We start from the raw sequence: 27,066 nt of genomic DNA, 5'->3' as shown, positions 1-27,066 counted from the left end.
TCCATTCATGAAAATCTATTCACTACATGATCACCAAACACTCCATAGGTACTAAGGTTCTGGAGGTAAATCCTGAAGCTCCAGCTCATCTGTCTACAATTCTTGAAGATGTGGAGCTAAATACTGATGGTATGAAAGTTTTTGAGGCAGCTGGTTCTCATACAACCCCAATTTCTGATTCTATCTTAAATGCTGAAGCTAGAGATGAAGTTCAGCAGGTAGTTCAAGATCCAATTGTTAATGAAGGATCTGTCCATGAGACATAATCTAATGATGGTAAAGAAGCTAATACTTCAAATGCTATTATAGATTCCTGAGGATGATCTATTATTCCCTGAAGATATGCCTAGATATGTAAGGCAACAAAAGCTGAAAGAGTTAGATGCTAAGAAGAAACATGATTTTTTTAATGATATCTGAAATAAGAAATGGAAGGATATTGACTATCCCATTTCAAGGAATTATGTTGTTAATCATCTGGATACAGCTGAGAAGACCATTTAGAAACCTGATATGCTTAATCATCTGAAAGCATCTACTCTATTGGTAAGATCTTTGCATTCTGCTCAGGAATCCACCACTTCTTAAATCAATCAAATCAAAGAATCTTTCATGGATACAAAGCTGACTACTCAACAGGAGATACAGAAACAAATTGGACCAATTCTTCTAAGACAGACTCAGATTGAAGCCAATCAGGCTATATTGGAAGCTAAACAGGAGCAAATGTCTGGACAATTTGACGAGGTTCAAAATTCAATGGAGATGATTATTTCTCTACTGCTTTGTGATGATGCCAAAAATGGGGAGAAGATTGCTAAACCTAAATACAAACAGCTGACTTTGAAAGGAGCCGATGACACAAATCCTGAGGGTGGAAATAAGAGAAGATGGAAGGAGATTGTGAAGAGGAGAGAAGAAGATCTAGTTGGGACTAGTGGATCACCAAAAGCCACTAGAATTCAATCTAGACAAGGTGGAAGTAACAGGAGAAGTGAGAGGATAATTCAACAATAAAAGGAACTGAATGTGACTACAACAACTCACTGAAAGTCACAACTGCTGATGATGACCAAGGCACTCTGAAGATAGAAGTTGGTGCAAAAGCAAGTCAATATCTACAAACTTTGAAAGTTAAAGGCAGAAAAATAACTCTGTTTTACAAAGACCCAAAGATTCAAGCATTTGACTCTGAGGTGAGTAGAAGAATCCTTGAAAAGGAAAATCCAGGAGTTGATCTTGAACAGGTTAGGCAATTGGAAGAAGAATTTAAATCTATGAGGAAAACAAATACTGACGTTGTTGTCTCTCAAGATAGTTATGAAGATGATCCTACTAACAGACCAAACAAAGGGGTAATTATAAGGGAGGCAAGTCAAGCAGATGCTGAAAGACCTCTCAGGTCTCAAGAAATCTTAAATGCTGATAGGAGTCATAAGGGGAAAGAGAAGATAGGAGAGAATTACAAATCACCAAAGCCTAAAGCCAAAGCTGTTGCTGAGAGGGAACCAGTATCTAAGACATTTAAATCACAAATACTGATAGATCCAATCTATACAGTTGCTCAATCTTTTGATACTGATGAAATTGATGAAGAAGAAGAAGTCAGTCAGCCTAAACAAAGAAGAAAGATTCATGGAGTTGACTAGGCTGATAAACTCAAATTAACCTCTGACTCTGCTCAAGTTAATGAATAAGCAAATCTTGATGTTCTCTTCATGTTGTTGATTCTTCAAACCAAATTCAAGCTGAGACAACAAATCCTAATTCTGAGAACTTAAATTCTGATAAGCCAGTATTTACTTTATAAGAGAAGAAGAATTTGCTATGGGGAAGCAAGAAGCCTGCACCTAGAAGAGATTCCTCTGAAACATTAAAGAAAATTTACAGTGGGAGTTCTCATTCTAGAAGACCTCGAATCACAAGTGGTCTGGGAAGGTTAAGTGCTGATCTATTTATAGCTGATGCTTTGATTCTTTGGAGGAAATTTGACAGAAATTGGAGATACTGTGAAGTTTGAAGACTTACAGAAGATCATATCAGTACAAATTGTTATTGATCATGTTGGAGAGAAACTGATTTACTTTATGGAGTCTGAGAAAAGGTTGAGGATAACACAAGAGCAAATGAAAGAAACCATGGCATGAGTTGGAATTTGTTGCTACAATTCTTAAGGTAAACAACTCTGTAACTGTCAGATGGTCTACATTTTTGAAGAACCTAATACAGTTGAAGCAGAAAGGAATGACTAACAAGTCAAACTACATTCTAAAGTACATTGATGAAACTGAATATGCTGTTGATATGCCTATTGGAGGAGCCAAGGTGATTATATCTCTAGGAAGAGAAGTTCTTACTTTTAATCCTGATAGAAATATAATTGGATTTATGGAACTGGATGATCTATCACTTAGAAATTCAAAGCTACATGACCTCAGAGCAGCTATCTATCAGAATGATGAATCCACATACGTGCTGAAGGATATCAAGCATATGATGCAATGGTACTTGGATGTTATGGAGGAAAATCTTTTGAAGAAGTTCCTCGAAGAAGCTGAAGACTGTGTTAGAGTTCATGAATGAAGAACAAAGTCTGATAATCACTGTCTGTAAGATTGTATATGCTTATTTGATTTCTGCATTTAGATAGTTTTTGACATCATCAATTAGAACTTGTACATATTTACATAATGCACAAGTTGGGGGAGATTGCTAGATATAATTGATGATATCAAGAAATAAACTACCAGGAGATATTATCAGGATTTACTGAAGGTGACGTCATCAGTACTTGTCTATCAGTACTTTATGATCAGCATTTGATATCGTCAGGATTCAGTCACTTCAATAGATATTCGAGAAGAAAAGGGATTGCAGAATTCAAGGCGGTGAAGAACTTTATTTCAGAAGCAATCATGCATAGATATGTATTAGACTTCCTTACTGTAATCGAATATGATTCCTTATTGATTGTGTAACTATGCACTACATAAACACAAATTAGGTTTACACTATAGGTGTTGCGTAAATGAATTGTAATATCTTTCAGATAATCTAGCAGCTCTTAAGGATAATTGTTCATCCTTTGAGAGAGTACTTTTGTAACCACTTTTTATCTGTTAATATAAAAACTGTTGATTCTGTTAACTGTTATCGATTTGTTTGCATAAACTGTATTCACTCCCTACAGTTGTATTACAGACCTAACATCCTATACTTTACTTAAACAAAACAAACATGCGATGGGATAATTTAAAGGATTATAATCATTTGATAACCCTTCATTATTTTTTTACAAAACACATATGGGATTGAAAATTTAAAGGACTACTTAATGACATGAAACAAACACGGCCTTAGGGTTTAATTTTAATAAAAGATTGTTAATACGTTACATCATAAGATTGTTTATATAAGGATTGAAAATCATAAAATGAAATAAAAACAACCTATTAAAAATACATAATAATTAAAAGCAGCATGGTCATGCACCCTGAAGCATGAGCATGTGATATCTCTTTTCATGATCCTTAAAAGCTATTGTTTTTTTTTCAATTTTGGCATGTTCATGCAATCCAGCGGTGTGAGCATGCCATCAAATTTTCTCAACATCGTGAGCATGTAGTCTTCAGTGTAATCATACATTTGCTCTTCTCGCACTAGTCACACCCTTTATATGTTCCTGTTCCAAAAATCCTCATCAGTAGGCAGTGGCGGATTCAACTTCGAATATAATGGGGTCATAATTTTTTCTAACGAGCTTGAGCCGAACATTTGGCATGTTCGACTTGAAATAAGCTTGAGCTCGGCTCGAAAAAAATAAAAAACCCGATCTGATCTATTAGATTATTGAGAATATTTTCGGCTGAAAATCATCTCTTAATTGTTGCAGGTATAACCGTTAGAATCGCTGGAAATTTTACCAACATATAAATTCAAGGATATTCAATATCTTTGTGTAAAGGAGTAATACGATCCGAACAGCTCGCGAGCTCACACGACTCGAACTCATTTTACCGGGCTCGACTCATTTCGTAAACAAGCTCGAGTCCGGGTAGAGGTTTTGGCTCGTTTAATTAAACAAGTCGACTCAACTCGAATCATGAAATTAAATGATCCGAATTCGGGTAGCGTTTTAGGCTCGATTTAGTGTAAAATTGAACGAGTCGGCTCTCCCGGCTCGTTAAAACCGACTTCTTTAGATAAACGAGCCGGATCGACTCGTCTCGTGAAAATTAACGAGTCGGGTTCGAGTAGAGGTTTAGGCTCGTTTAACTAAACGAGCCGGCTCGACTTAATTACACCCGACTCGAATTACACCCGGCTTGCTCGGACTGAATTACACCCTTATCTTTGTGTTTTTCAACCATCTTTTGAACGAGGTCAAGAATAACATCCAAATTTTGAAAATCAACTTTGGTTCTTGTGTCAGCTATATATTTAAAAAGCCGATCTTCGAGTGATTAGAAAACGTATTTGATCAAATTCTAAAAGATAGAATTTTAATCAAAAGTTGATAAAGAATTATGTGGATTAAGGCACGACAGGTAAGAATCAACTTCTTATTAACTTCATTATAATTCTATCAAAATCAAAATTAATCATATTAAAGTGGTCTCACTAGAAATGCTCATTCAATATTTATTCTTATCCTTTTTTGTCATCTATTCCTAACTTTTACTTTTAATTGTAACTCATAACTTATTAAAACAAAAAATGTATAACTTTCACTTATAAATGTTGCCCAATGAAAAGATTCTTGACATCAAAATACTTTAAGTAGGGGGGCAATTATTTTTTTGCAAAAATTAAGGGGGGTCATTTTTAATTTTTATATAATTTGAATATACACATTTAACCAAACAAAAAATTTAAGGGGCTACATGTGTAAAAAAAAGACTACATGCATGTATAAATAATATGAAACTTGAATAAAAAATAAATTCATCAAATTATATAAATCATTCATTTAAAAATGAACTAAATGAATTATTTTGCTAAATTATTAAATATATAAACTTTTCCTAAAAGTTTTAAAGGTCCCAAATAAATTTAAATAAATATTAACTAAACTTTATATCACATGTCAGTGTCACTCATGCAAACTTATGCCCACCTGTAATTTAAGAAAGTACCAAAAATTCTTCAATTTCTTAACTTATTTGCAAACATATTTGGTAACTAAATTAATATTTGTTCGATTATTAAATAAAGGGAAATGCAAATTTTAAATTCTGTTTAATAAAAATATTGCAATTACTTATAATTTTATTTTGGGCATGTTCTTCAAGTGATGGGTATTTTTTGGTCATCGATCTATTTAAAACTAAATAAGATTGTATTAAACAGAATGATCATCCAAAAATTAAGTAAATTCCAAAAAATTAGTAAACACACCGAAAATGAATGCTAATTTCACTAGTTTAAAGAGGGTAATATCTGTTTAAAGTCCTAGGGCCTGTTTGGCAAATCAGTTAAGTTGGCTTATTGACTTATAGGTCAGTTTGTTGACGAGTGTTTGTCGGCCCAATTTATAAGTTGAATAAGTTGAATGTTATTAACGACGTACCTTTTTTCAACTTATTTTTTATTTTTCATTTTTTATCAATTTTATTTTTAATATATATATTTTTTAATATCAATCTAACTTAAATAAAAAAAATTATAACTTATAAGTTAAATTATCCAAACACTTGTATAACTTATAAGCATTTATCAACTTATCACTTATCAGTCATTTATTCGATTTAAATCTAAGTTATTTATTTTAAAATTTCCCAAACGGACACCTAGTGTCATATCAATTATTAGTGATTTCTTGCTCAAAAAATTATTAAAAGCAAGTAGTGGACCACATATACTTTAATTAAAAACAAAATTAAATAACATATCGTAAAAAGATAACAAATGTTTGTGACCGGAGATATAATAAAATCAACCGGGTCAAATAAATTGCAATAGCCCACAAGGGTGAATAAAAGAGGCTAAAGTACAGAAGCATATAATTTTATTTTTTATACAGAGAGAGAGAGATTGGGAGAGAGAGAGAGGTGGTAATTGAAGGAGTTAATGCGCATTGGGTCTGGTCGGTTAGCTTTTAATGGTGTTGCAGCCAAGCTACAGTGACACACAACTACAGAGAACAAACAAGAATCAAAACAAACAAAATTCTCAACAATTAGCTAGAGAGATTGCTTCAACACCTCTTTTTTCACTTTTTTCTCAGGTGGGGTTTCATGATTTGAAGCTTAAAACCACCCCATAGTTGTGTATTGTGTGTCTATGTGTTATATTGGCACTTCTAGTACATTTTGGGATCTGGGTTTTTTCTAAAAGTCGTGATTTTTGCTTCAGCTTTATTGGGTTTCTTGCAATTTTGTCAACGTTTGGACTTTTCTAGAGGGGTTTATTTTCTTGGCATTATTTGAGTATTTTTTTTAAAATATTTTTGGGTTTTTTTAGTTTTTTTTGGGTTTAATTGGGAGTTAATGAAGTGGGGGATTGTTAATTAAAGAGGTTATTGTATGTAAAGATTTCATCTGAATCTAAGAGAAGGTCAAAGTTTAGGGCTTTTTCTTTTTTTAAGCTGGGTTAGATCAGGTTAAAGTTGAGGCCTTTTGACTGAGTTTGTGTTTGTGTTAAAGCAATTGGGTCAAGAGACTTTTATTAAACCTAATCTGGGTTTTGATTTTTGAAAGCAAAGATTGATTCTTTGATTTGCTTTCTTTTGCTTTTTTAGTCAAGATTTGAAATTTAGATCTGCTTTCTTGGCATTTGATGATGGTCTGAGATTATAGTTGTGTTGTACTTTGGTGAAGCTTTTGCTGCTGATTCTTGCTTTGTGGGTTGTTTTTGTGTAATTGGGGGTTTGTAAAGATTGTTGCTTCCATGCATCTTTCACTATGGAAGCCAATTTCTCGTTGCGCTTCGTTAATCTTGGACAAAAAAAGCAGAAGAAAGGATGGGTCTGAGGTGTCGAAACAGGAAATTAGGAGAAACCCTTCTGTGCTTAGGAGATTGCAGGAGCATAAGATAAGGGAAGCTCTTGAGGAAGCATCTGAAGATGGGTCTTTGGTTAAATCGCAAGTCATGGATGCTGAGACTTTGGATAATCAAGACGAGGGGTTGGGTCGATCGAGGTCACTTGCTAGGTTGAATGCTCAGAAGGAATTTTTGAGAGCTACTGCGCTTGCTGCAGAGCGGACATTTGAATCTGAAGACTCTATTCCGGAGCTCGTTGAGTCGTTCTCGAAGTTTCTTACAATGTATCCAAAGTACCAGTCTTCGGAGAAGATTGATCAGCTGAGATCAGAGGAGTATTCACACTTGTCGGAGAGTGTGCCTAAGGTGTGTCTTGATTATTGTGGTTTTGGGCTCTTTTCGTTTATGCAGACTGTGCATTATTGGGAGTCTTCTACATTTAGTTTGTCTGAGATAACTGCAAATTTAGGCAATCATGCTCTTTATGGTGGTGCTGAGAAAGGCACAATTGAACATGATATAAAGAGTAGGATAATGGATTACTTGAACATCCCTGAGAATGAATACGGGCTTGTTTTTACTGTAAGTAGGGGATCTGCTTTCAAATTGTTAGCTGAATCATACCCTTTTCAGACCAACAAAAAGTTGTTGACTATGTTTGATCATGAGAGTCAGTCTGTTAACTGGATGGCTCAGTGTGCCAAACAAAAAGGTGCAAAAGCTTATAGTGCCTGGTTTAAATGGCCAACCCTCAAACCCTGTTCAACTGATTTAAGAAAACAGATTTCTAATAAAAAGAAGAGAAAGAAGGATTCAGCAACTGGTCTTTTTGTGTTCCCTGTCCAGTCTAGAGTTACAGGGGCCAAGTATTCGTATCAGTGGATGGCCCTTGCTCAGCAGAACAATTGGCATGTATTGCTTGATGCCGGTGCTTTGGGTCCTAAGGACATGGATTCTCTTGGATTGTCTCTATTCCGGCCAGACTTTATTGTCACCTCATTTTACAAGGTATTCGGATATGATCCAACTGGTTTTGGATGCCTTCTTATAAAGAAGTCTGCAATGGGAAGCCTCCAAAATCAGTCTGGCCATGCTGGGTCTGGTATAGTAAAAATTACTCCTGTTTTTCCCTTGTACCTTAGTGATTCAATTGACGGTCTACCCGGATTGACCGGAGTTGAAGGTGATGAGCTTGACGGGGATGAAGTGACTTCTGAAACTCGTGCAGGGGCTAACTTGCCTGCTTTTTCCGGTGCATACACTTCTGCTCAGGTGAGGGATGTTTTCGACACTGAGATGGATCATGATAACAATTCTGACAGGGACGGGGCTAGCACCATTTTTGAGGAAACTGAGAGTATTTCGGTCGGAGAGGTGATGAGGAGTCCAGTTTTTAGTGAAGATGAGTCATCTGACAACTCGTTATGGATTGATCTGGGTCAGAGCCCGCCGGGATCTGATTATAATGGGCAGCGGAGCAAACAAAAGGGGACATCTCCATTACCACCTTTTTGGTTTAGCGGCAGGAATAAAAACAAACAGATTTCTCCAAGACCATCATCAAAGATATCTGACAGCCCAATATATGACAAAGAGCCACATGATGCTCACATGTTGTCTTTTGATGCTGCTGTTCGATCAGTATCTCAAGAAGTGGATTACGTCAAAAAAATTCCTGAAGAGGAACATTATGCAGATACAAGCCCAGAACAAAGATTTGGGAATCACACAGATCATCATCATGTACATGAGATTGAAGAAGAACATGACGTATCCAGCAATCCTGCTCATCTGTTGAACTCGTCTAACCTTTATGATGGATCCTCTGCATATCGGCAAGGCATCAGTGGCAATGGTATAGCATCTGAAAATGGTACAGAGGCAAAAGAGAGTGCCATTCGAAGGGAAACAGAAGGCGAGTTCAGATTACTAGGGAGGAGGGAAGGAAACAAAATTTCTGGTAGTAGATTTTTTGGTGTAGAAGAAATCGAACATGACAGTCGGGGAAGACGAGTATCCTTTAGTATGGAAGATGACCGTAAAGGACGGCTAAACCATCATTCTGAACGCGGAGAATTTTCTGCAACAAGCTTGGATGATGAAGAATACATGAGTGATGAATATGCTGATGACCAAGACTCAGGAAGAAGAGAGCCTGAGATTAAATGCAGGCACCTTGATCATGTAAACATGTCAGGCCTCAACAAGACCACTCTCCGGCTCCGCTATCTGATTAATTGGCTTGTGACCTCGTTACTGCAATTGAGATTATCTGGATCAAATGGGGAGGATAGTGTGCCACTTGTTCAGATTTATGGTCCTAAGATCAAATATGAAAGGGGTGCAGCTGTGGCATTCAATGTTAGAGACAGAAACAGGGGTCTTATTAATCCCGAAGTTGTTCAAAAATTAGCCGAGGCAAATGGTATTTCTCTTGGCATTGGTATTCTCAGTCATATAAAAATAATCGATAATTCAAGACAGCAACGTGGTCTCAATCTACAAGATACTACTCTGTGCAAGCCTATGGAAAATGGCCAGCATGATAGTAAAAATGGTTTCGTTAGATTGGAGGTTGTTACCGCCTCTCTCGGCTTTCTGACAAACTTCGATGATGTATACAAGCTGTGGGCCTTTGTGGCAAAGTTTCTAAATCCAGCGTTTATCAAAGATGGTGGACTAGCAACTGTTGTGGAAGATGAAGAATTGTGAGTCCCAGGTCCTTTAGTGTCAATTTTGAAGAAAAATGTATGGTTTAATCTGGGGACAAGAATATAGTCGTGATTTGATAGAGTCCGGGGGGATATTTACAAAAAAGCTGAGATGTTAATTTTTGTGTTCAGCTAGCTCGATATTATCTTGGACTCACTATGATGAACCAGGTGAATTTATTCTTTTATTTTGAATTTCTTATATAAAGTTTGCTCTAGAAATTTGTATGACCTCGGAAAAGTCACAATGAACCTAAAGCTGAATGAAATAGGAAAATGGCTTTTCTCAGTTTCCAATCTTTTGCTGCTGTAAACCAGATTGTTCGTACTTCTGCTGTATAAATTGAGTTTGTATTGCTAGCATTTCGGCTTTCCATTATTTCTATATAAGCAGCTTGTTCCTGATTAGTGTTGCGATGTGTAAAATCTAGGATAGGCAAACTGTATTCTTAGCAGCCAGGCATTGTTATTGTCAATACAACCTGGTTTTTATATTAAAGAAGAGTTGATTAAGTTCTCTTTGCCTTTCTGGTTTGGTCTTGCCAATTTTCAAAAGATGTTTGGTGGCTTTTGCTACTTCAACTATCCACTGAGGAGTTGAAAAAGAGATTTGAATATATACAAATATATATGCCTAAAGGGCCAACTAGTACTTGTTAACTCCAGATAGATAGTCACAAATAGTTTAGTAGCTAATAAAATGCCAGATAAGATACATGAAATAATTGTATTTTTTTAAATTTGTAGTCAGTCATAATGTTTATCTATAAACTTATGTCACTCACTGCTCAATTATTGTTTATTTTAGTTATGCTTGCATGTCAATATAGTATCCATGTTACATTGAATGATTATGATCTAGCAGCCTTCTTCAGACTTTAATTTGGAATCAGAGATATTGCTATTGAATGCTTGATTTGATTTAATGGATCATAAACTCTAGACTATAATTTATAGTGGTAGTTTTGATAAAAATAATTTATAGTGGTAGTTTTGATAAGAAAGATATTACTTCCGTCCCAAAATTAAAGTTCCTTTGACTTTTTACGTATATTTTAATTTAAATAAAAAGTATAGCTTCACAAATCATTTTTCAATTTTTTTTTTCTGAATAAAAGTGTACGTATTAAATTTTAATTCAAGAATTTTTTTTTTTAGAAAAAAGTATGCAGAGCTACGACTTTCATACACCTTAAAGTATGCGTAAAATGTCAAAGAAACTTGTATTTGGGACGGAGGTTGCCTCAGTCCCTTGTCATCTTTGGTTGTGATTAAGCCTTTTATAAGGGATTAGTCATATTGTTCTGATGGAAGTTTAAAAGTCTAACATATACAGATTTGACTTTGAGCCAATCTACATTCTACATCTATCTACTGCAACCATTTTAGAAGTTTCTAATTTACTGAAACTTCAAATGAAATGGCAAAAGAATAGTACTAGAAAAGTTACTTCATCTGCCTCTAATTTCTAACCTAGCAAACGAGTCTTGACTCTTGGTCGGCTGATATTATCATTGACTTTGAGTTTGAGTTGAGGATCTTGTAATCACTACCTGCATGTCTTCTGAGATCTTTATGCTGACATTTGAAAGATGTAGAGTAAAAAAGCCTTGTTATTTTTTAAATGTAAGGCTAATTCTTGAATTTTTACTGTTGGAGTGTGTATTTACCTATATACTCATTCCATAATGTACATTTGGCATATAATGTAAAATGATAGAAGGTTCGAATCTCGAGATCTTGTAAAGGGAGCGAGAGATATAACGGTACTTCAAGGTGTAAGGTCCATGTCTTCTGTTATCAGTGTGATGTTTCAAACAAACCCACCCTCTTTTTCTTCTTCATCTTAAAGGAACCCCAAAAACATTCTTCTCAATTTTCCATAGTGGAAACTTCTATCTTAAAGAGAGCTGTGGAAATTGAAAATTACCCCCCCCCTCAAACAAACCAGTTGCTTTCTGGTCAGTGCTAGTGATAATTGCATATCATCTTCTGTTCATTTGATTCCCTCTTCCTATGCTCACTTTTTAATTTTAAGCTCACTATTCCTGCCTGTTGACTGTTGTGTTATACCTTTTTTTTCTAATTGATTACACGCGCACATATCGGAAGTTATAAGTGGGATAATAACTCAACCTGTGTAACAATCTTTTATTGATTGTTGTGCTATACTCTCTATGTTCGTATTTTATTTGTCGTTTGATTTCTCGATGTTCATATTTTATCCGTTTGATTTTTCTGTACATATTTTGAAGTCCTTTGATTGCATGGTAAAATAATAATTTATAAAAAAAATCGTGAATAAAAATATGTAACTAAAACTTTAACTTAAAAAAAAATATATTATCATTTTAACTATGCATTCAAAAAACTTAGAGTGCGTGTTTAATTTGTATTCCTTCCCTTTCCAATTTTTTTTTATCAGAATTATGTTTTCACAATTACCTGTAATTTACCATTAAAATGGTTGCATTCAAATCCAGTGACCTACAGATCTGGGTCTCATTAATGTTTAATACTTATAAAAACACATAATTATGTAGTGTAAAATATGTGACTATGTTGTTGCATCATGCAGGATCAAGTTAAGTAAACAATTAATCCATTTGGCTAGACTATAATTAATAAATTAATCCCTTGAGCATTCATAATTTTGTTAGTGGTGAATAATGTCACTTTCCCACTCAGCTAGCATAAGTTGACATTAGGAGCCTTGCTGTTACACAACCAATATATACTTATTTATATTCCTTAATTTCCTTTTCACTACACAGCAATGTCAAATGTCAATAATAACGTGTTTGGAAATTAAGATATGCTCCAACTGAATTTTTCTTTGGGTTTTTGCTAATCATGATTAATATTGGGCCATGGCCATTATGTTTTGTTTGCCATTTACTGACTAATAGTGGTTTGAATGTGTGAAAAGTCTGAAACGTTCAGATTCTGAATATTAGCAATTATGGGAATCAAGTAACGAATATTCAGCATCTTTACTATAATCGGTTCGGTTCCGTTGTATGATATTGAATTCGATCGAGAGCCGTTGTATGATATGGAATTCGATCAAGCAATAACGAAATTTTATAAAAAAAGTATAATTTACGAGAAAGATGAAATTATAAATTCTAATAAAACGAGATTTTCGAAACACAATATGTTGTTTGGTAAATTTTTTTACCATAATTTACGGTAAAGGTGAAAATTATAAATTTCAAAAACGAGATTTTCGAAAAATAATCTGTAATTTAGTAATTTTTTCTACCATAAAAATCAAGCAATCAAAGTTACAAATGTCCTGTTAACAAGATGTAATTTATTGTTTTAGTGGATCGGAGAATAGTGTGGGAAAAAAAGATTTGCATCAGGGAGATCAAATCACACATCTTCACATTTTAACAATCAATTTTAATTTTGCAAGTGTAATAGCGTAGACTAAGGATCAAGGACAACATCATGACGAACTGTTTGATATAGTTTATTACTCCCTCCGTCCCTTTCAATTGTTTACATTTTTTAGAGAGTGTCTTACACGCAATTTAAGGTGCATATGACCATGAATAGTGTCAGAAGTCAAAATAGGAAACATTATACGGGACGAAGGGAGTAGCAAACAAGAGCTACAACTGATATGAATATATGATAGTGATACATGTAAAAAAATTGCCATATCTAAAGTACACTATGAATTACTTAGCATCCGTCTCAGTATTTCACTGTCTAAACGCTTCTAAACACTAACACTGTTGATTTTATAATATACACCAGGTAAACTGATTTGTCAATGACCCAACAAAAGGAAGATTCCTAATATAGAAGTGACTTTGCAGCTAACCGTGAAAATGATATGTCTCTATTCTTCCGGGACACGAATAGAACATGGTTACATCTGGAGGTCACGATAGCTTACTCTGGAAGGGATGCATATTTTTTTCATTGCAAGTGTTTTCCTTCAGATTGTGATGAATAGTGTTATTGAGGTTGACAAATGCATAATCATGAATCCATCACCTTCAGAAGAAAAGCAGTCTCAAATGCCGACTCCTTGCACTGTAGATATCTGTTTTCTTCCACTATATCCGTGGATAGATTAAGAAGTATTGGACGTTTAGAATCATAGATGGCATCCTCTCGTACTCGAGCAACCCATTTTGCTGCTTCCCAAACACCAAACCTGCATGAGCAAAATTAACGTTATGATTTGCACAAAAACCATTTTGAAGACGGATCAAAAGTGATAAATGAAAATAGTATAGTACTGTATGCAGGGAACACACAGGGAAAAACCATCGATTGCCAGAAAAAAACTTGAAAAATACAAAGAAAAGTGCTCATGTGCGGATGAGGAGGAGAAAACTGACAAGTCAAAAGGACACAAGTTTATAAATATTTCCCTTCTAGAATTTACAGCGCAAATACTCAGACCTTAACCTGCAGTAATTGAACAATTCAACTTGTGTCGATTACAGATTTACAGTATTTGTGCAAAAGGTTACAAAAATTACAACTCAGGGACCAAGCTGACTTGAAAAATTGTGATTTACTGCTTTCAAACTTTAAAGCAGAAATAACTGTCTTAAGCCCAACTTATAAATTTGAACCTGGCAGCCATGTTATGTATAAAAATGTTTAATTATCGCCTATGATTTTGAGAAACTAAAATTATTTATAAGGCACAATCTATGAGGAACAGAAAATTCTTTAAGATGATCTCTGCATATTATCTTAGAAACCTAGGGTCATTATTAGTAACTGTAGTACAAATGTCTGTGCACTCCAATGTAGATAAATAATGGCTTCTGCTACAGATACAGCAACTTGACACATTTAAAATTAACATAACTCCCTCGCTTTAGGAAAAGGAGAAAAGATAATACACCTGAGATGAAACCTAATGTGGATAGATGGCCCAGTACTCTGAGTCTCACTATAGTACTGAATTTTTTTTTGCAACAATTCTCTGCAGACAACCTTGCCAGTTCTATTTAAAATCCCCTAAAACCAATTATACACTGAAATCAAAAAACACTACCAGCACAAAAGAAAGATCTCTATTCCAAGGGTTTCAGGCAAACACTACATTAATAGACAGTAGACCTCTTCACTACTGAGTAATAAGCATTTAATCCTACTCTCCAATTTATGACATTAAATCAGTTTTCTTCCTTCTTCACAAATTCACATCACTATGTTTATATTTTAGTGAGTGTCATGAGATGATGGAAACTACTGTACAAGGCAGTTACAACTTTTAAACAGCAACATAGAAGAAAAAACAATATTAACATAATCTTAATTTCGGAGTTTTCAATATTGATTGCTTTTTTAATCAGAAAAGAGATATCTATTATGTTATGGACTATGGTTTACACTGTTTACGTTCTTCACAACCTTCAAAGAGTGAAAATATATAATACATACAACCTATTATATGTTTGCATGCCATCTAAGATAAATGATCAATCACTCAATAATGAGAGTTGAGCCGCTGAGTAGCTAATTTAGGCTTAGCTACCTATCCCTTTGAAATAATTGGTGACTGGTTGCAGTTTCATCTCAAATGTTTTTGCTGTATATAAAGCTTTATGTTAAACTTGCACTATATGCATGCACTCATAAAACTTGCAGTATCCTAATGACAACAGCAGCACCTCTTCCATTTCACATTAAATTGCAAATGAGATCACAAAGGCAAAGAAGTTGGTATCAAGTTTCCGGACTAGACAGCCATTTATAGAGTCAACTACATTAAGTCTCTCTATTGCGATCAAATGTAAAAACACATGGTTTCAGATAATTAAAATAATACTTGGCCCACAAAATAGGGTATTCAGTATGTCAGAGGGTTTCATCTTCCATTCTACATCAAAGCAGGAATCTCAATAAGTTGAAACTTTACCTTGTCTTGAAGGACGAGGTGACTAGAACAGCTGGATACAGAACTCCCTTTTGAATATTGTCATAGGGAGAATATCTCTGTATAGCATCAAAATCCTCAACATCGTGAGGGTAACCAAATTCCTCATAATCATATGCTGTAAGTGGTATTACAGGATTGAGAAGTGTGTTTCTTGGATCTAAAAAGGGAACCTAACACCAAGAGAATAGACATTGACATATAAACATTTATTAGAAAGGTAAGTTGAGATTTGAGAAGGATAAAAGAACTGATGTGTACCCGTGATTGATACTAATAAATAATATCATTTATAAAATTTCTAGTGATATTTCTGTGCATCAATTTAAAGACATATATACATAATACATGTGTCCACAAAACATATTACAGAAGATCTCTAGCATTAAGTCGAAAAAAAATGAGCAAGCCATCATTTTAAACTAGGTAGGCCAAACAGCCAGACAGGTACCTCTAAAACTGCAGCGCGAAATAAATCTGGACAACAATTGATGGCTGAAGCAACCAAAAATCCACCTGCACTGTATCCCCTACCAGCAAGCTTGTCTTTTTGCACGATCTCCCTCTCAATCAAAAATTTAGCACACGATATATAATCACTAATGGAATTGTATTTTTTTGTGCATTTACCATCTTGATGCCACTTTTTACCCCAACCACCTCCACCTCTGGAATTAAAACATGAGGACATTTAATCTACAAAACCAATGGATTACTAAGCAAATAGAAAAAGTTATTGGCCTGTTATAATTGCCAATGATTCACATACAAGATGAAGCAGACCAAAATAACACCATAAGTGATCTCTACTTCGTTAACCGAAAGTCCGAAACTAACCTAACATCTGCATATGCAATAACCCAACCACGATCGAGAAGGCTTTTTAGTTCACTGCGCCACCTTTTGTCAAGTAACTCACCATAAGCTCCATGGCCATGAAGTAATCCAGGATTTTGGGTCTTTTTTATTTTATTGCGCGAGTATACAACAGTTAAAGAAACCAAAACTCCATCATGTGAGGGGACATCATATTGTTCACAAGCAAAGTATTCGGATAGGCTGTTCCACAAGTTATCATGATCAGAATCAAGTTCATTTGTGGAGATTGATGAAATTGCGGGGTTTCTAACAGCAGAAGCGGACCCATATAAAACCCGTCTTCGCTCGTGAAGCAAATTCTGTTGCTGAATAATCTCCCAGTTACCACTTGATAAGTCATAATCTACAACAGCATCAGGCATCTGTAAAGCAAAATATTTGGATTACCAACTTTTGTGAAGGAAGTAACCAATACTAGACTAATTTAATAATATTATAAATTCTTCATCCAATCTAAACAATGCTTGTGACATTACATAATCCAGTAGAATCTACTTCGATTGCACTAGAACCTTCAAAGACAAGTATAATAGTGTATGTTATAAGTGTTCCTTTATAGTTTTAGATACATAATATAACCCCTAAAGTTCCTAATCTTTCATCAGTACATGTTTCATGTAACTCATACAGCATTCATATCTACATATAAAAAGCCATAAAAAAGCTATATCAGGATATCAGCAGGGTTCTTTCATTGATGCCGTCAATTACCCATTTGTCCACATTATGCTATCTATAGATGCTAGAATGTTTAATTGGATACAAAGAGCAGTTTCAGCCCACAGATTAAAGTTCAAATCCAACAGATAAAAACTCGAGCCTCATCAAATACGATATTGTGTCTCACATGCACACATACAAACACACACTACATGTAAAATATACTGATTTTGGCTATCATTTTTGACTAGACTCTCTTTTTGCATTATTTTGGCCTTTTGATCCTTTGTAAGCCGGGCAAGGAAGTAAAACATGCAGCTGTGGAAGACCGGAAGTACCAACTAAATAAAATTGAAGGAGAACATAACAACCAAACATAATTGAAAAAGAAAGTGTCATGTAAGCTTTAGATACCACAGGTGAAGATATGGTAAATCGCATAGTTGAGGAGTAGTAGTCATAATTTGGTCCTGGTGAAATTTGGCACACATGATTTGGAAGGGATAGATAACGTGGATTCAGCTCTTTGAGATGAACTGCACCCTGTCAGAATACAAGTAAAAGACTATGAGTGAGAAATTGTAATGAATTTATCCGCATTTGTTAACAATTACTCTACATTGCTAATTGAAAACCAATCAGATTATAATAACTTTCAATTTGGCGCATGACAGATTACTGGACGACAACATCCTTTTAAGATCAATTCTTTAAACTCAGTTTTTCTCCGCATTTGTGAAGATTTAGGATTTCCTTCATTTAGCTTTTCTTATGTTTCATTTGATGATATAATGTCGTATTATGTAATATTTTAATGACTTTTAAGAAAATTGTTTTAATCATTATTTTCTACTTTTACTATATCGATAATATAAGTGGAGGAGAACTTAAGTTTTCTTTATGAAAATATAAAATGCAACTAAATGTTATCTAAAATATAAATTAGAAAAAATAAAAAAAAATTGTTTTATCTTGCCTAAAAATATTAACACCTAATCAATAATTTTATTTTCTAAATTAGAAAAAAAAAATATTTTCTATTAAAATGTCGAAAAAATTACTAAAAAAATGAAAATTAAAGATAATTGTGTTTTTACAATCATTTGAATTATATTTCTGAAAAAAATTAATTTAAATATGAAAGATAATCATAGTAAATAAAATAACGCTGCATCCCAATTTGTATTTTACAATTAATTATAAATGGCATTTCAAAACATATTGTCAATATGTATGTATGTATATATATATACTACAAAATCGTGCGTATGCACATGTATTATCTAGTGAATAATTAAAGTAATGTTGGCACATATTTTGCATTTAGAGGTTAGGTGGTTAAAATATATCTAAGTTTAGGTCTCTAGCACTATAATACACATCGATGTTTCTATAATATGAAATCAAAACACGATTTTTGATGTTAAAATAGAACTTGTATACATGGTTTTATATTTAGTATCAACTATAGCATTTTGCTATTTTAAATCCATGTTTAGCATTGCATTGGAGTGTTATGTTTTCTTTTTTCTTTAAAAATATAGATATAGCAACATCACCTAAAACATGTTCAATGGGGTGCTCAAAATGAAGCTATATCCATAATATAGCACCCAAGAAAAAAATCTCACTCCAATGAAGTGCTAAACATGGAGGCAAAATGTAAATTAGCAACATACTATACTTGATGCTAAATATAGAAACAAGTATATATATCGCTACAATTTTCACATAAGCATGTAAGTGAAAAAATAGAGCGAAATTAATTATTAAAGTAATAGTGACAAATATAATTGTGCATTTAAAGATTAGGTAGTTGAAACATATTTCCATATATTTAGTGTCATTTTAAAACTATACGTTGCAACACCAGTTCTATTATAATATCAAAAATCACTTTTTCATTTCAAAATATAGCAATAGATATACGCATTTTAGCACATCCACTAAACTTGCTCTTATGGTATTGTATATGTATAACCGTTGCTATATTATGGAATCAAAAAGTGATTTTGATATTAAATAGAACTTGTAGTCAAATGCATATTTTAAATTATACCAAATAAATCTAAATTTGACTTTCAACCATCCAATCTTTCAATTCACAATTACATTTGTCATCATTGTTTTAATTATTCACGTCTCTCTATTTTACCACTTGCATGTCTGTGTAGCAATTATAACATCTATATTTGATTCTACATGTTGCACTAAATATAGCATTTGCTACTTTACATTCATGCCTGCATTGCCTGGAGTGATGCATTATATTTTTGGCGCCATATTATCTATATAACATAACTTCAAGCATTTAATTGTATCTATAGCTATAATATGGAACTCATCACCAATCCAATGTATGGTTATAGTTAATCCTATAAATGCATAAATGGATAGTTGGTCCTAGATTTATGACTAAACATATCTATAGTTATCCTTTCCACATCATTAAATAACTTTAAATTAAATAAATGTTGTTTTGCATTAAATGAAATTTAGAAGAAAGATCTAAAAATTTAGGTAAATTTGGAATTTTTTTGTTGCAAAATGGAACTAACATTGGAGTTGAAGTTCTATTTTAGCACCAAAATGCACTTCTTTGTCTTAAATTATAACAATGGCTATAGTTATTTTACCTTTAGCATTGGACTTACTCTTATAGTTACCACACAGACATGCAAGCGAGGAAATGAAGGGAAATGAATAATTAAAGCAAGGATGATAAATAATTGTGCATTTAAAGGTGAGATGGTTGAAAAGTACTAAATTCAAATCGATTTGGTGTGATTTTAAAACTATGCAATGGAATAAAAATTTCTTCTATATATAATAGAAGAACAAGGGGATAATTAGTGAGATTAAAAAGTCTCATTGAAAAGACTAAACTACCTCTATTTTTAATTTTTATATAAAAAATGTGCTTTGTGGGAATCGAACTCGAGATATTTCATTCACCTATACAACCTCATACCACTACACCATAATGTCACATGTGTTTTTCATCATACACATAATATGTAAGCGTGCTAAATGAATATTTTATTTAACTTTAAAGATAGTTACTTGAATTCCGAAAAAAAATAGAGTTACTTTAATAATTGTATAGTTAATTTTAAAAAATTAAATTCCGGATACAAAATTAAACATAGTAAATAAATGAATTATTATTTTATTTATTAATCTTTCTTTAATTTGAAAATGTATCTCATATATTTTTAACATATTTTATTATTATAAAAAGTAATTAAAATGTACATATATATTTTTAAAGAAAATATTGAAAATAGAATCGCTTATATATAAATAATCTATAATGGTATTATATATTTAGATAAGTTCGAATTATAATGAGTCAAAACATTTTATTTTATTCCAATTATAATGGTATTAAATTTGAATTATATTTACTTGGCCCGTTCTTCAAAAAATACACGAAATTTGACTACATGACCCGGCCGAAAAACATTTTCACATTCTACGTTTAGTAAATTTAAATTACAAGTTCGGCGAGAATATCTTACCAATAATGTGAATTTTTTTAGTATCTTATGTTTATATAAATTAATGTGTTTGAGGTGTTTATAAGATTAAGTCAATTGATTATTTATATTAAAATTACTAACTTTACTGGAAGCGCATTATTATTTTTGGGCCTTTTCCCGATTTTAAAAATATTCGAAATTTGATATGAGATCTCACGAGATTTTTTAAAACTACGATGATATATTAAATCGATTTATTTTTTATTTTCCACTTTAAAAATACTAGCTTTTTAAAAAGAATTCTTCTAGATAAATAATATTCATTGATCAAGATAATACTGTACAAATATTTTGAATTATTTTTATATTTTGAATTATTCAAATAAAAGTTATATTTATACTATATTGTAACATTTGATTCAATGTATTTTATACTATTTAAAGAAAAATTATATATTGTTCAATAATCTGAATGAATTAACCAGTTCAACTGATATTTATAAAATTTTATCAAATTGAAAAATATTCAATTTTAGGAAAATAGTATACAATGTTATCAAATTATTATATGAAGAAATATTAAAGTAGTAATGAAAGGAACTTAAAAACGGTTTAAATAACGGTTTAAATATTAGAGTCTTTATAATATATAATTTATTTTTATGTTACAACCATGATTAATACTCCATTGCGTAAAAACTAGATATAGATTGTTTGTCAGTGATAATATGAATACCATATATAAATTATTACAATTTATTTATTACATAATTTTAATTTTTGAATAATTATAAATGCATGTTATTTAAGTAATCATTTGTCTCACTAGATGTTAATAGTGATTAAAAATGTACATAAATCAGATATTTAGCATAGAAATAATTGAAACCATCGTAATTTACTAAGAAATGTAACATACGACAACTAACATGCTGACACACACATATAACTTAATGTTACTTTGGTAACCGTAATGTAAATAAAAAACTAACATTTTTCCATGCATACATACGTTGAATTTCAAAAACTAACATTTTTCATTAAAATCAACTTTTATATTAACAATAGTGTAAATTTTACATTGTTGTATATTATGATTGTAAGTCATCCTGACTTTAATTATGCATTTTTTATTTTTTTAAATTGAGTAAGTTAATTGTAAGTTAGTAGTGAAATCAGTAATAATATAGACCAGTACATATAGTTTATTTACATAAAATTCAAAATTTTTGGTTAACTCTGTATTCAACATAAATGTTATTTTTTAAGTTTTTATTTGTAAACATACTAATGGCATTCTACAGATTAAGTATAATCGTTTCATTTTAAACGTACACTGACTACCCTATTTATATTCATTCATTAAATACAAATTATACAACACAAACAAGAATATATATATATATATTTTTGCTTAATGAGTTATATTTGAAACGTTGTGTAATTTGGTTGTCTTTTATGAAAATAATACACATTGATAAACAATTAACTTGTATTTGATATACGTTAGACATTGTACAACATTTACAAATAAGAAAATAATTAAGAACATTATAATTGCATGATGCATAAAAAAATTCTAGAAAATGACTTGTGCCTCGCACGGGTTATTATGCTAGTTATATTTTAACATGAAACATCACCTTTTGATTTCATAATATAGCAATAGCTATATGTATTTCAACATTAGCATCGGAGATGCTCTAACATGTCCAATGCAAGAGTAAAAGTAATGTTTTATCCATAATTTGAAATTAAATATAGAACACAAATATCCAATTAAATTATAGACAAAGATATATTTAGAACCAAGTGCAGATGTTGCTATAATTGTTATTTAAGCATATACGTGGGAAAAAAGACACAAATATCCAATGAAATTATACACAAAGATATATTTAGAACCAAGTGTAGATGTTGCTATAATTGTCATATAAGTTATAAGTGGAAAAAATGAGCGAAATGGATGATTAAAACTAGCATGTTTTTTTTCCTAATATAAATATATATTTATAACTTGGTTCTGTTTAGAGCAAATGCTACAATTTCAAAACTATGCATTGGACCGATAAGTTCTATAGCTCTATAATCCTTTTAGGTATTATAATATATCAATAAGAGCAAGTCTAATGCAATGTTATCCATGGTTCATTACTAAATTATAGCACCAAATGTAAAAAACCTCAACTCCCAAGGGGTGTCATTTTTAGATGAAAATATGCATATATGCATCACTGGTTCTATATTAGAAAACAAAGGATGCATATATACATCCTTTCCACATCATCTATAGCTAGAAATGGAGGAAAATAGTTAAAATTATTGTATTGACAAAGTACCAAAATTATATTGAATTAGGTAAAAGTTAAAAGAGCTATGTAAATTTAAAACTAGTTATGAAACTAGCATCGGAGTGCAACTTTTATTGTAGCACCAAAAATCATTTTTTTAGTGCTATATTAGAACAATAGCTATAGCTATTTTACATTTAGCATTGAACTTGCTCTAAGTATGAAGGGTCAAATTCCACTTAAAATCACCTTTATTTTAATTTTAGAAGCTTGAAACTATTTTATGTATTATGGTACTAAACAAAATACTTCTACATACATATTTAGCAGCTTTTTGGCCAAAAATGCTTTTCCAAAAAGCATGTTCTCAATTTTACCAAACATATTATCATTGCTTTTCAACAAAAAACTGTTATTGCTATTTGCAATAGCAATGCAAAACAGACCCTAAGTTAGTCATCGTGCGTGATAGTAATGCTAAGTTTACCCGTATGTCTCAAGTTGGAGCTTATGAATTCTCACATTTTAGATACACTTGTTGATTAATTCCCCAAAAGTTAGTCTACAACGATACAGTTAAGTTCTAATATTGAGTTTCATGTGATAAGAAGTGCAAAACATGCATGATGACATCTTAACGAAATTTGATCACAAGGAAACTACTATTAAGACCAGTGAATATGGGCAACAAAAGGTAGCATTCACTCTAATACCATGTTGTTCGAACTTGGGCACAAAGTGCTGATCACAACAAGTACACGAGTTTCTTCCCGTCGTTCAACCCGTTTTATAAGACAACTAGAGATTTATGGATGTCTAATCCAATAAAGCATATAAATTTAATTTATTTTTGTTTCAAAAAACATCAATTACAAGTGCATGTCATCGGACCCTTGTACCAAAAACCAACAAGAGCAAAGAGAGGAATCCTAGTTCCAAAAGAGGAACATAATAAATATAACAATTTATGGCCATCATTTGATAAGCAAGTGCAAATGTTACGACACAATGAACCACAAAAGGACATCCTTTGCCTTGGAAAAATTTGACTAAAGTATTTAAGCAATGAAGTGTGACTCAAAAAGGCACAAATCTCACTGATCGAACCATTTATGTAATTGTTGTTATAACAAAATTTGCAAAGGCCATATGTTCCTTATCCTGTTTTCTCAACAGACCACCATCTAAATTTGGACAAATTGGGAACTATTTAGCACTGATACGAAAAACGATGTGTGATAAAAAATATGAAATTACCTTACCACATGGCAGAGGCAGGTCAACCGAGCAAAGTTTATAATTTCGACCTTCCCTTACAAGAAGTACCAAGTACGAGTCACTGAAATCAACATCTTCGATAATTAACTCTGGATCATCAATTAACACATTCTGCAAAGAAGATAATGATGAATAATAATAGTTCACTTGTTCAGATATCTTTTATGAAATAGTGAGTTAACATAAAAAAGAAACCGTTACTAAAAATTGACTTGAAGTAGAAAAACAAAACACTTGCACAACATATAGTCGAATACTTATATACAATTTAGCATAATTTTCATCACTGATCACAGACCTCCCACTTTTTTGGACGTGAAGATGAGTCAAAAGCAGTGCGCAGAAGGTAATGGTAATTAGAAAGCTGACCCTCTCTAGGAGCATCTGTAAAAAGATAAAGATATCCTTTATGATGCTCTACAATGCAGTGGGCCTTTGTTGCACACTCCCAGACACTAGTTAATCCAGAAAAAGGATCAGCTGCATTTATCAGAAATACCTAAAGGATGGTCACGAGGAAATATAGTTGGCAAAAGAAATATATAAAAAATATATTGAATAATACAAAATCTCTAGGATGTCTATACGAGAGTTCTTTACATATACCTTTGAATATGCGGCTGAAAAGGTAATTACAGTTATAAAACGAAAATCTTTAGTGTGTCTTATGTTGATATGTATATTTCCTTCAGTCTCTTCATAAAGCAATACATCTTCGTTTGTTCCAAGAACGTTACAATATAACCTAACAAAAACCAACCAACGACACTATGTTAAACTTAAAGCAACCAAAAATTAAGTACAATCACCAGTACAGACTTACCTAAATGGCCGTTGCTCATCATCAGTTACAACATAAAGCAATGCTTTCCCATCCATGGCCCAAGCCAAACCCGACACTCTATCAGCTTGAGGGTTATTACAAATAGATCCAAAATTCAAGTTCCTAACCGATAACTTAAAGTAATCATTGTCCTTATCATACATAGTATACGCAAGAAAACGATGATCAGGTGACACTTCCGACAATTCCTCATAAGCATAACCTACAAAAACACACTCCATTTCAATCACCACAATAAAACATTAAACCAAACACAAAGCGGGCACAACAATACATACCCCCAAATCTTTCAGCCTCCTTATTATAATCAAGTAGCTTCTCCTCAATCCTCCTCCCTGACGTAAAATCAAACCCGGCAGACGGGCTTTTATTCGAAATAAACTCCTCATTCTTACTAACTAACCTCCTGCATAGAACCGGATACTGTTTCCCTTCCTCAACTCGGCGATAATACAACCTGCATTTTATCAAACACAATCAACACATATATCAAAATGTAAAAATAATTTTATCGCGAGACGTAAAAATAATTTTTGCATGTTTTAGCGCGAGAACACTTTCAAATAAATAATTGTAGTACGTTTTAGCGCGACAACATATAAAAGTGCTAAACACGTGTACAAAAATTATTTTCAGTGTTCTCGCGCTAAAACTGTTTTTCGTGTTTTCCTCTAAATACACATTTCGTGTTTGTGTATTTAGAGATAATAAATTTTACCAAGGGCCCCAGCGGCACGGAAGAGAGGAGAGGGGGAACTGAATACGAGGGCCCATTTCGTGTTGTAATTTAGCCTGGAGATTAAGAGTATCAGACATGACAGCTTCAGTGTACTTCTCTTCTTGTTCCATATAAACATCCATGTGTCGCATTGCTACTTTGTCGTTAAGATTAGACATCCAACTGTATTGGTCTTCCCATGTTTGGTTGTGTAATGAGAATGTTTGTGGTCTTTTTGGGGGTTTTGGTGGGGTAGGTGGTGGTGGGGCCGGTTGGGGTTTGTGGGGTTTGAAGTGGGCGGCGCGGAGGTGGAGGGAGAGGAGAGATTGGGGGTGGATGCGGCGGTGGGGGGTTAGGAGAGGGAGGAGGAGGTGGCGCATTTTGATGGAGTTGGGGAGGGTTTAGGCCGGAATGTAGGGGAGTGTGACAGTGTGTGTTTGTTAAAATGAATTGCTCAATGAATTGCTCCCTCCATCTGTTTGTTTTTAAAATGTGCTATAAACATCGGATTATTTCGTATCCTTCTCTCTTCTATATATAATATTTGTTCTTGTTAAATGTAGTAAATTTTTACTCAATGCAGTGATCATTAATTATAAATTTGACCTTCAAATTTGACCTTAACTTATATTTTGTGTAAATGAATGTCTTCACTTGTATTCCGTGCAAATAAATGCATTTAACATCCATATTAAATGATTCTCTAAATGTAATTAATAATCAATTTAATAATCAAACTCTTTTTTTCACTTTTTCAAATAAAATGATTAAAAAAATTATTTTCCGCATAAACGAATATACTTAATAAATTAACCGATATTATCTTAAATTATTTTGTATGTCCTTAATTTTTTTCCATTCAGAAAGATTTCATATTTTGCCAATATTTTTTAATGTTTCATGGTTAATCATGTGAAATGGATTAAAAAAATCCTAACAAAATTTCAATTGATCCAAAAATAATTTTGCAATTACAATTTTTTTAATTGATCATTAAGTGAATAATACAATTTTTGTTAGAAAATAATTAGACCATCTCTTATCCAATTTCAAAATTATACTTTTACTGAAATGATCTATACAAGAATTTGTCTGCGTAAAACTTAATCTGAATATAGTCGAGATGAATTTGTTGTAAGAGACATGCATGTACTTTAACAAGACTAAGACATTTTGTCAACCCTAAGTAAGTTGTATTGTTATCTTAATTTGTATTTTGTACTTGTAACATTTAAAGTTTGTAAAAATGTCAAAGGAGCAGACTGGAGCCTTTTCTATAAACAGTATCAAGCCTAAAAATTCTAT

The 27,066-nt window shown here is 32.6% G+C and overlaps 2 protein-coding genes across 2 annotated transcripts; one reads left to right on the top strand and one right to left on the bottom strand.

Annotated features, from left to right (window-relative positions):
• Positions 1-5,990: 5,990 nt before the first annotated feature.
• On the top strand, positions 5,991-10,205 carry LOC141662014 (uncharacterized). Its single transcript, XM_074469060.1, has one exon. The coding sequence runs from the start codon at positions 6,889-6,891 to the stop codon at positions 9,691-9,693; it is 2,805 nt and encodes a 934-aa protein (XP_074325161.1). The 5' UTR covers positions 5,991-6,888; the 3' UTR covers positions 9,694-10,205.
• Positions 10,206-13,341: 3,136 nt separating this feature from the next.
• On the bottom strand, positions 13,342-26,245 carry LOC141723780 (uncharacterized). The gene is made up of 11 exons (XM_074525669.1): positions 25,762-26,245; positions 25,322-25,500; positions 25,023-25,245; positions 24,806-24,944; positions 24,498-24,698; positions 24,179-24,310; positions 17,563-17,691; positions 16,447-16,850; positions 16,061-16,277; positions 15,592-15,782; positions 13,342-13,866 (listed from the first exon to the last, which is right to left on the bottom strand). Exons 1-11 carry the CDS (start codon positions 26,139-26,141, stop codon positions 13,689-13,691), a joined length of 2,373 nt encoding a protein of 790 aa, XP_074381770.1. The 5' UTR covers positions 26,142-26,245; the 3' UTR covers positions 13,342-13,688.
• Positions 26,246-27,066: the final 821 nt, after the last annotated feature.

The sequence above is a fragment of the Apium graveolens genome, chromosome 5 (genome assembly GCF_009905375.1).
Source record: "Apium graveolens cultivar Ventura chromosome 5, ASM990537v1, whole genome shotgun sequence".
Classification (NCBI taxonomy): domain Eukaryota; kingdom Viridiplantae; phylum Streptophyta; class Magnoliopsida; order Apiales; family Apiaceae; genus Apium; species Apium graveolens.
This window is presented reverse-complemented; position numbering and strand designations above follow the sequence as displayed.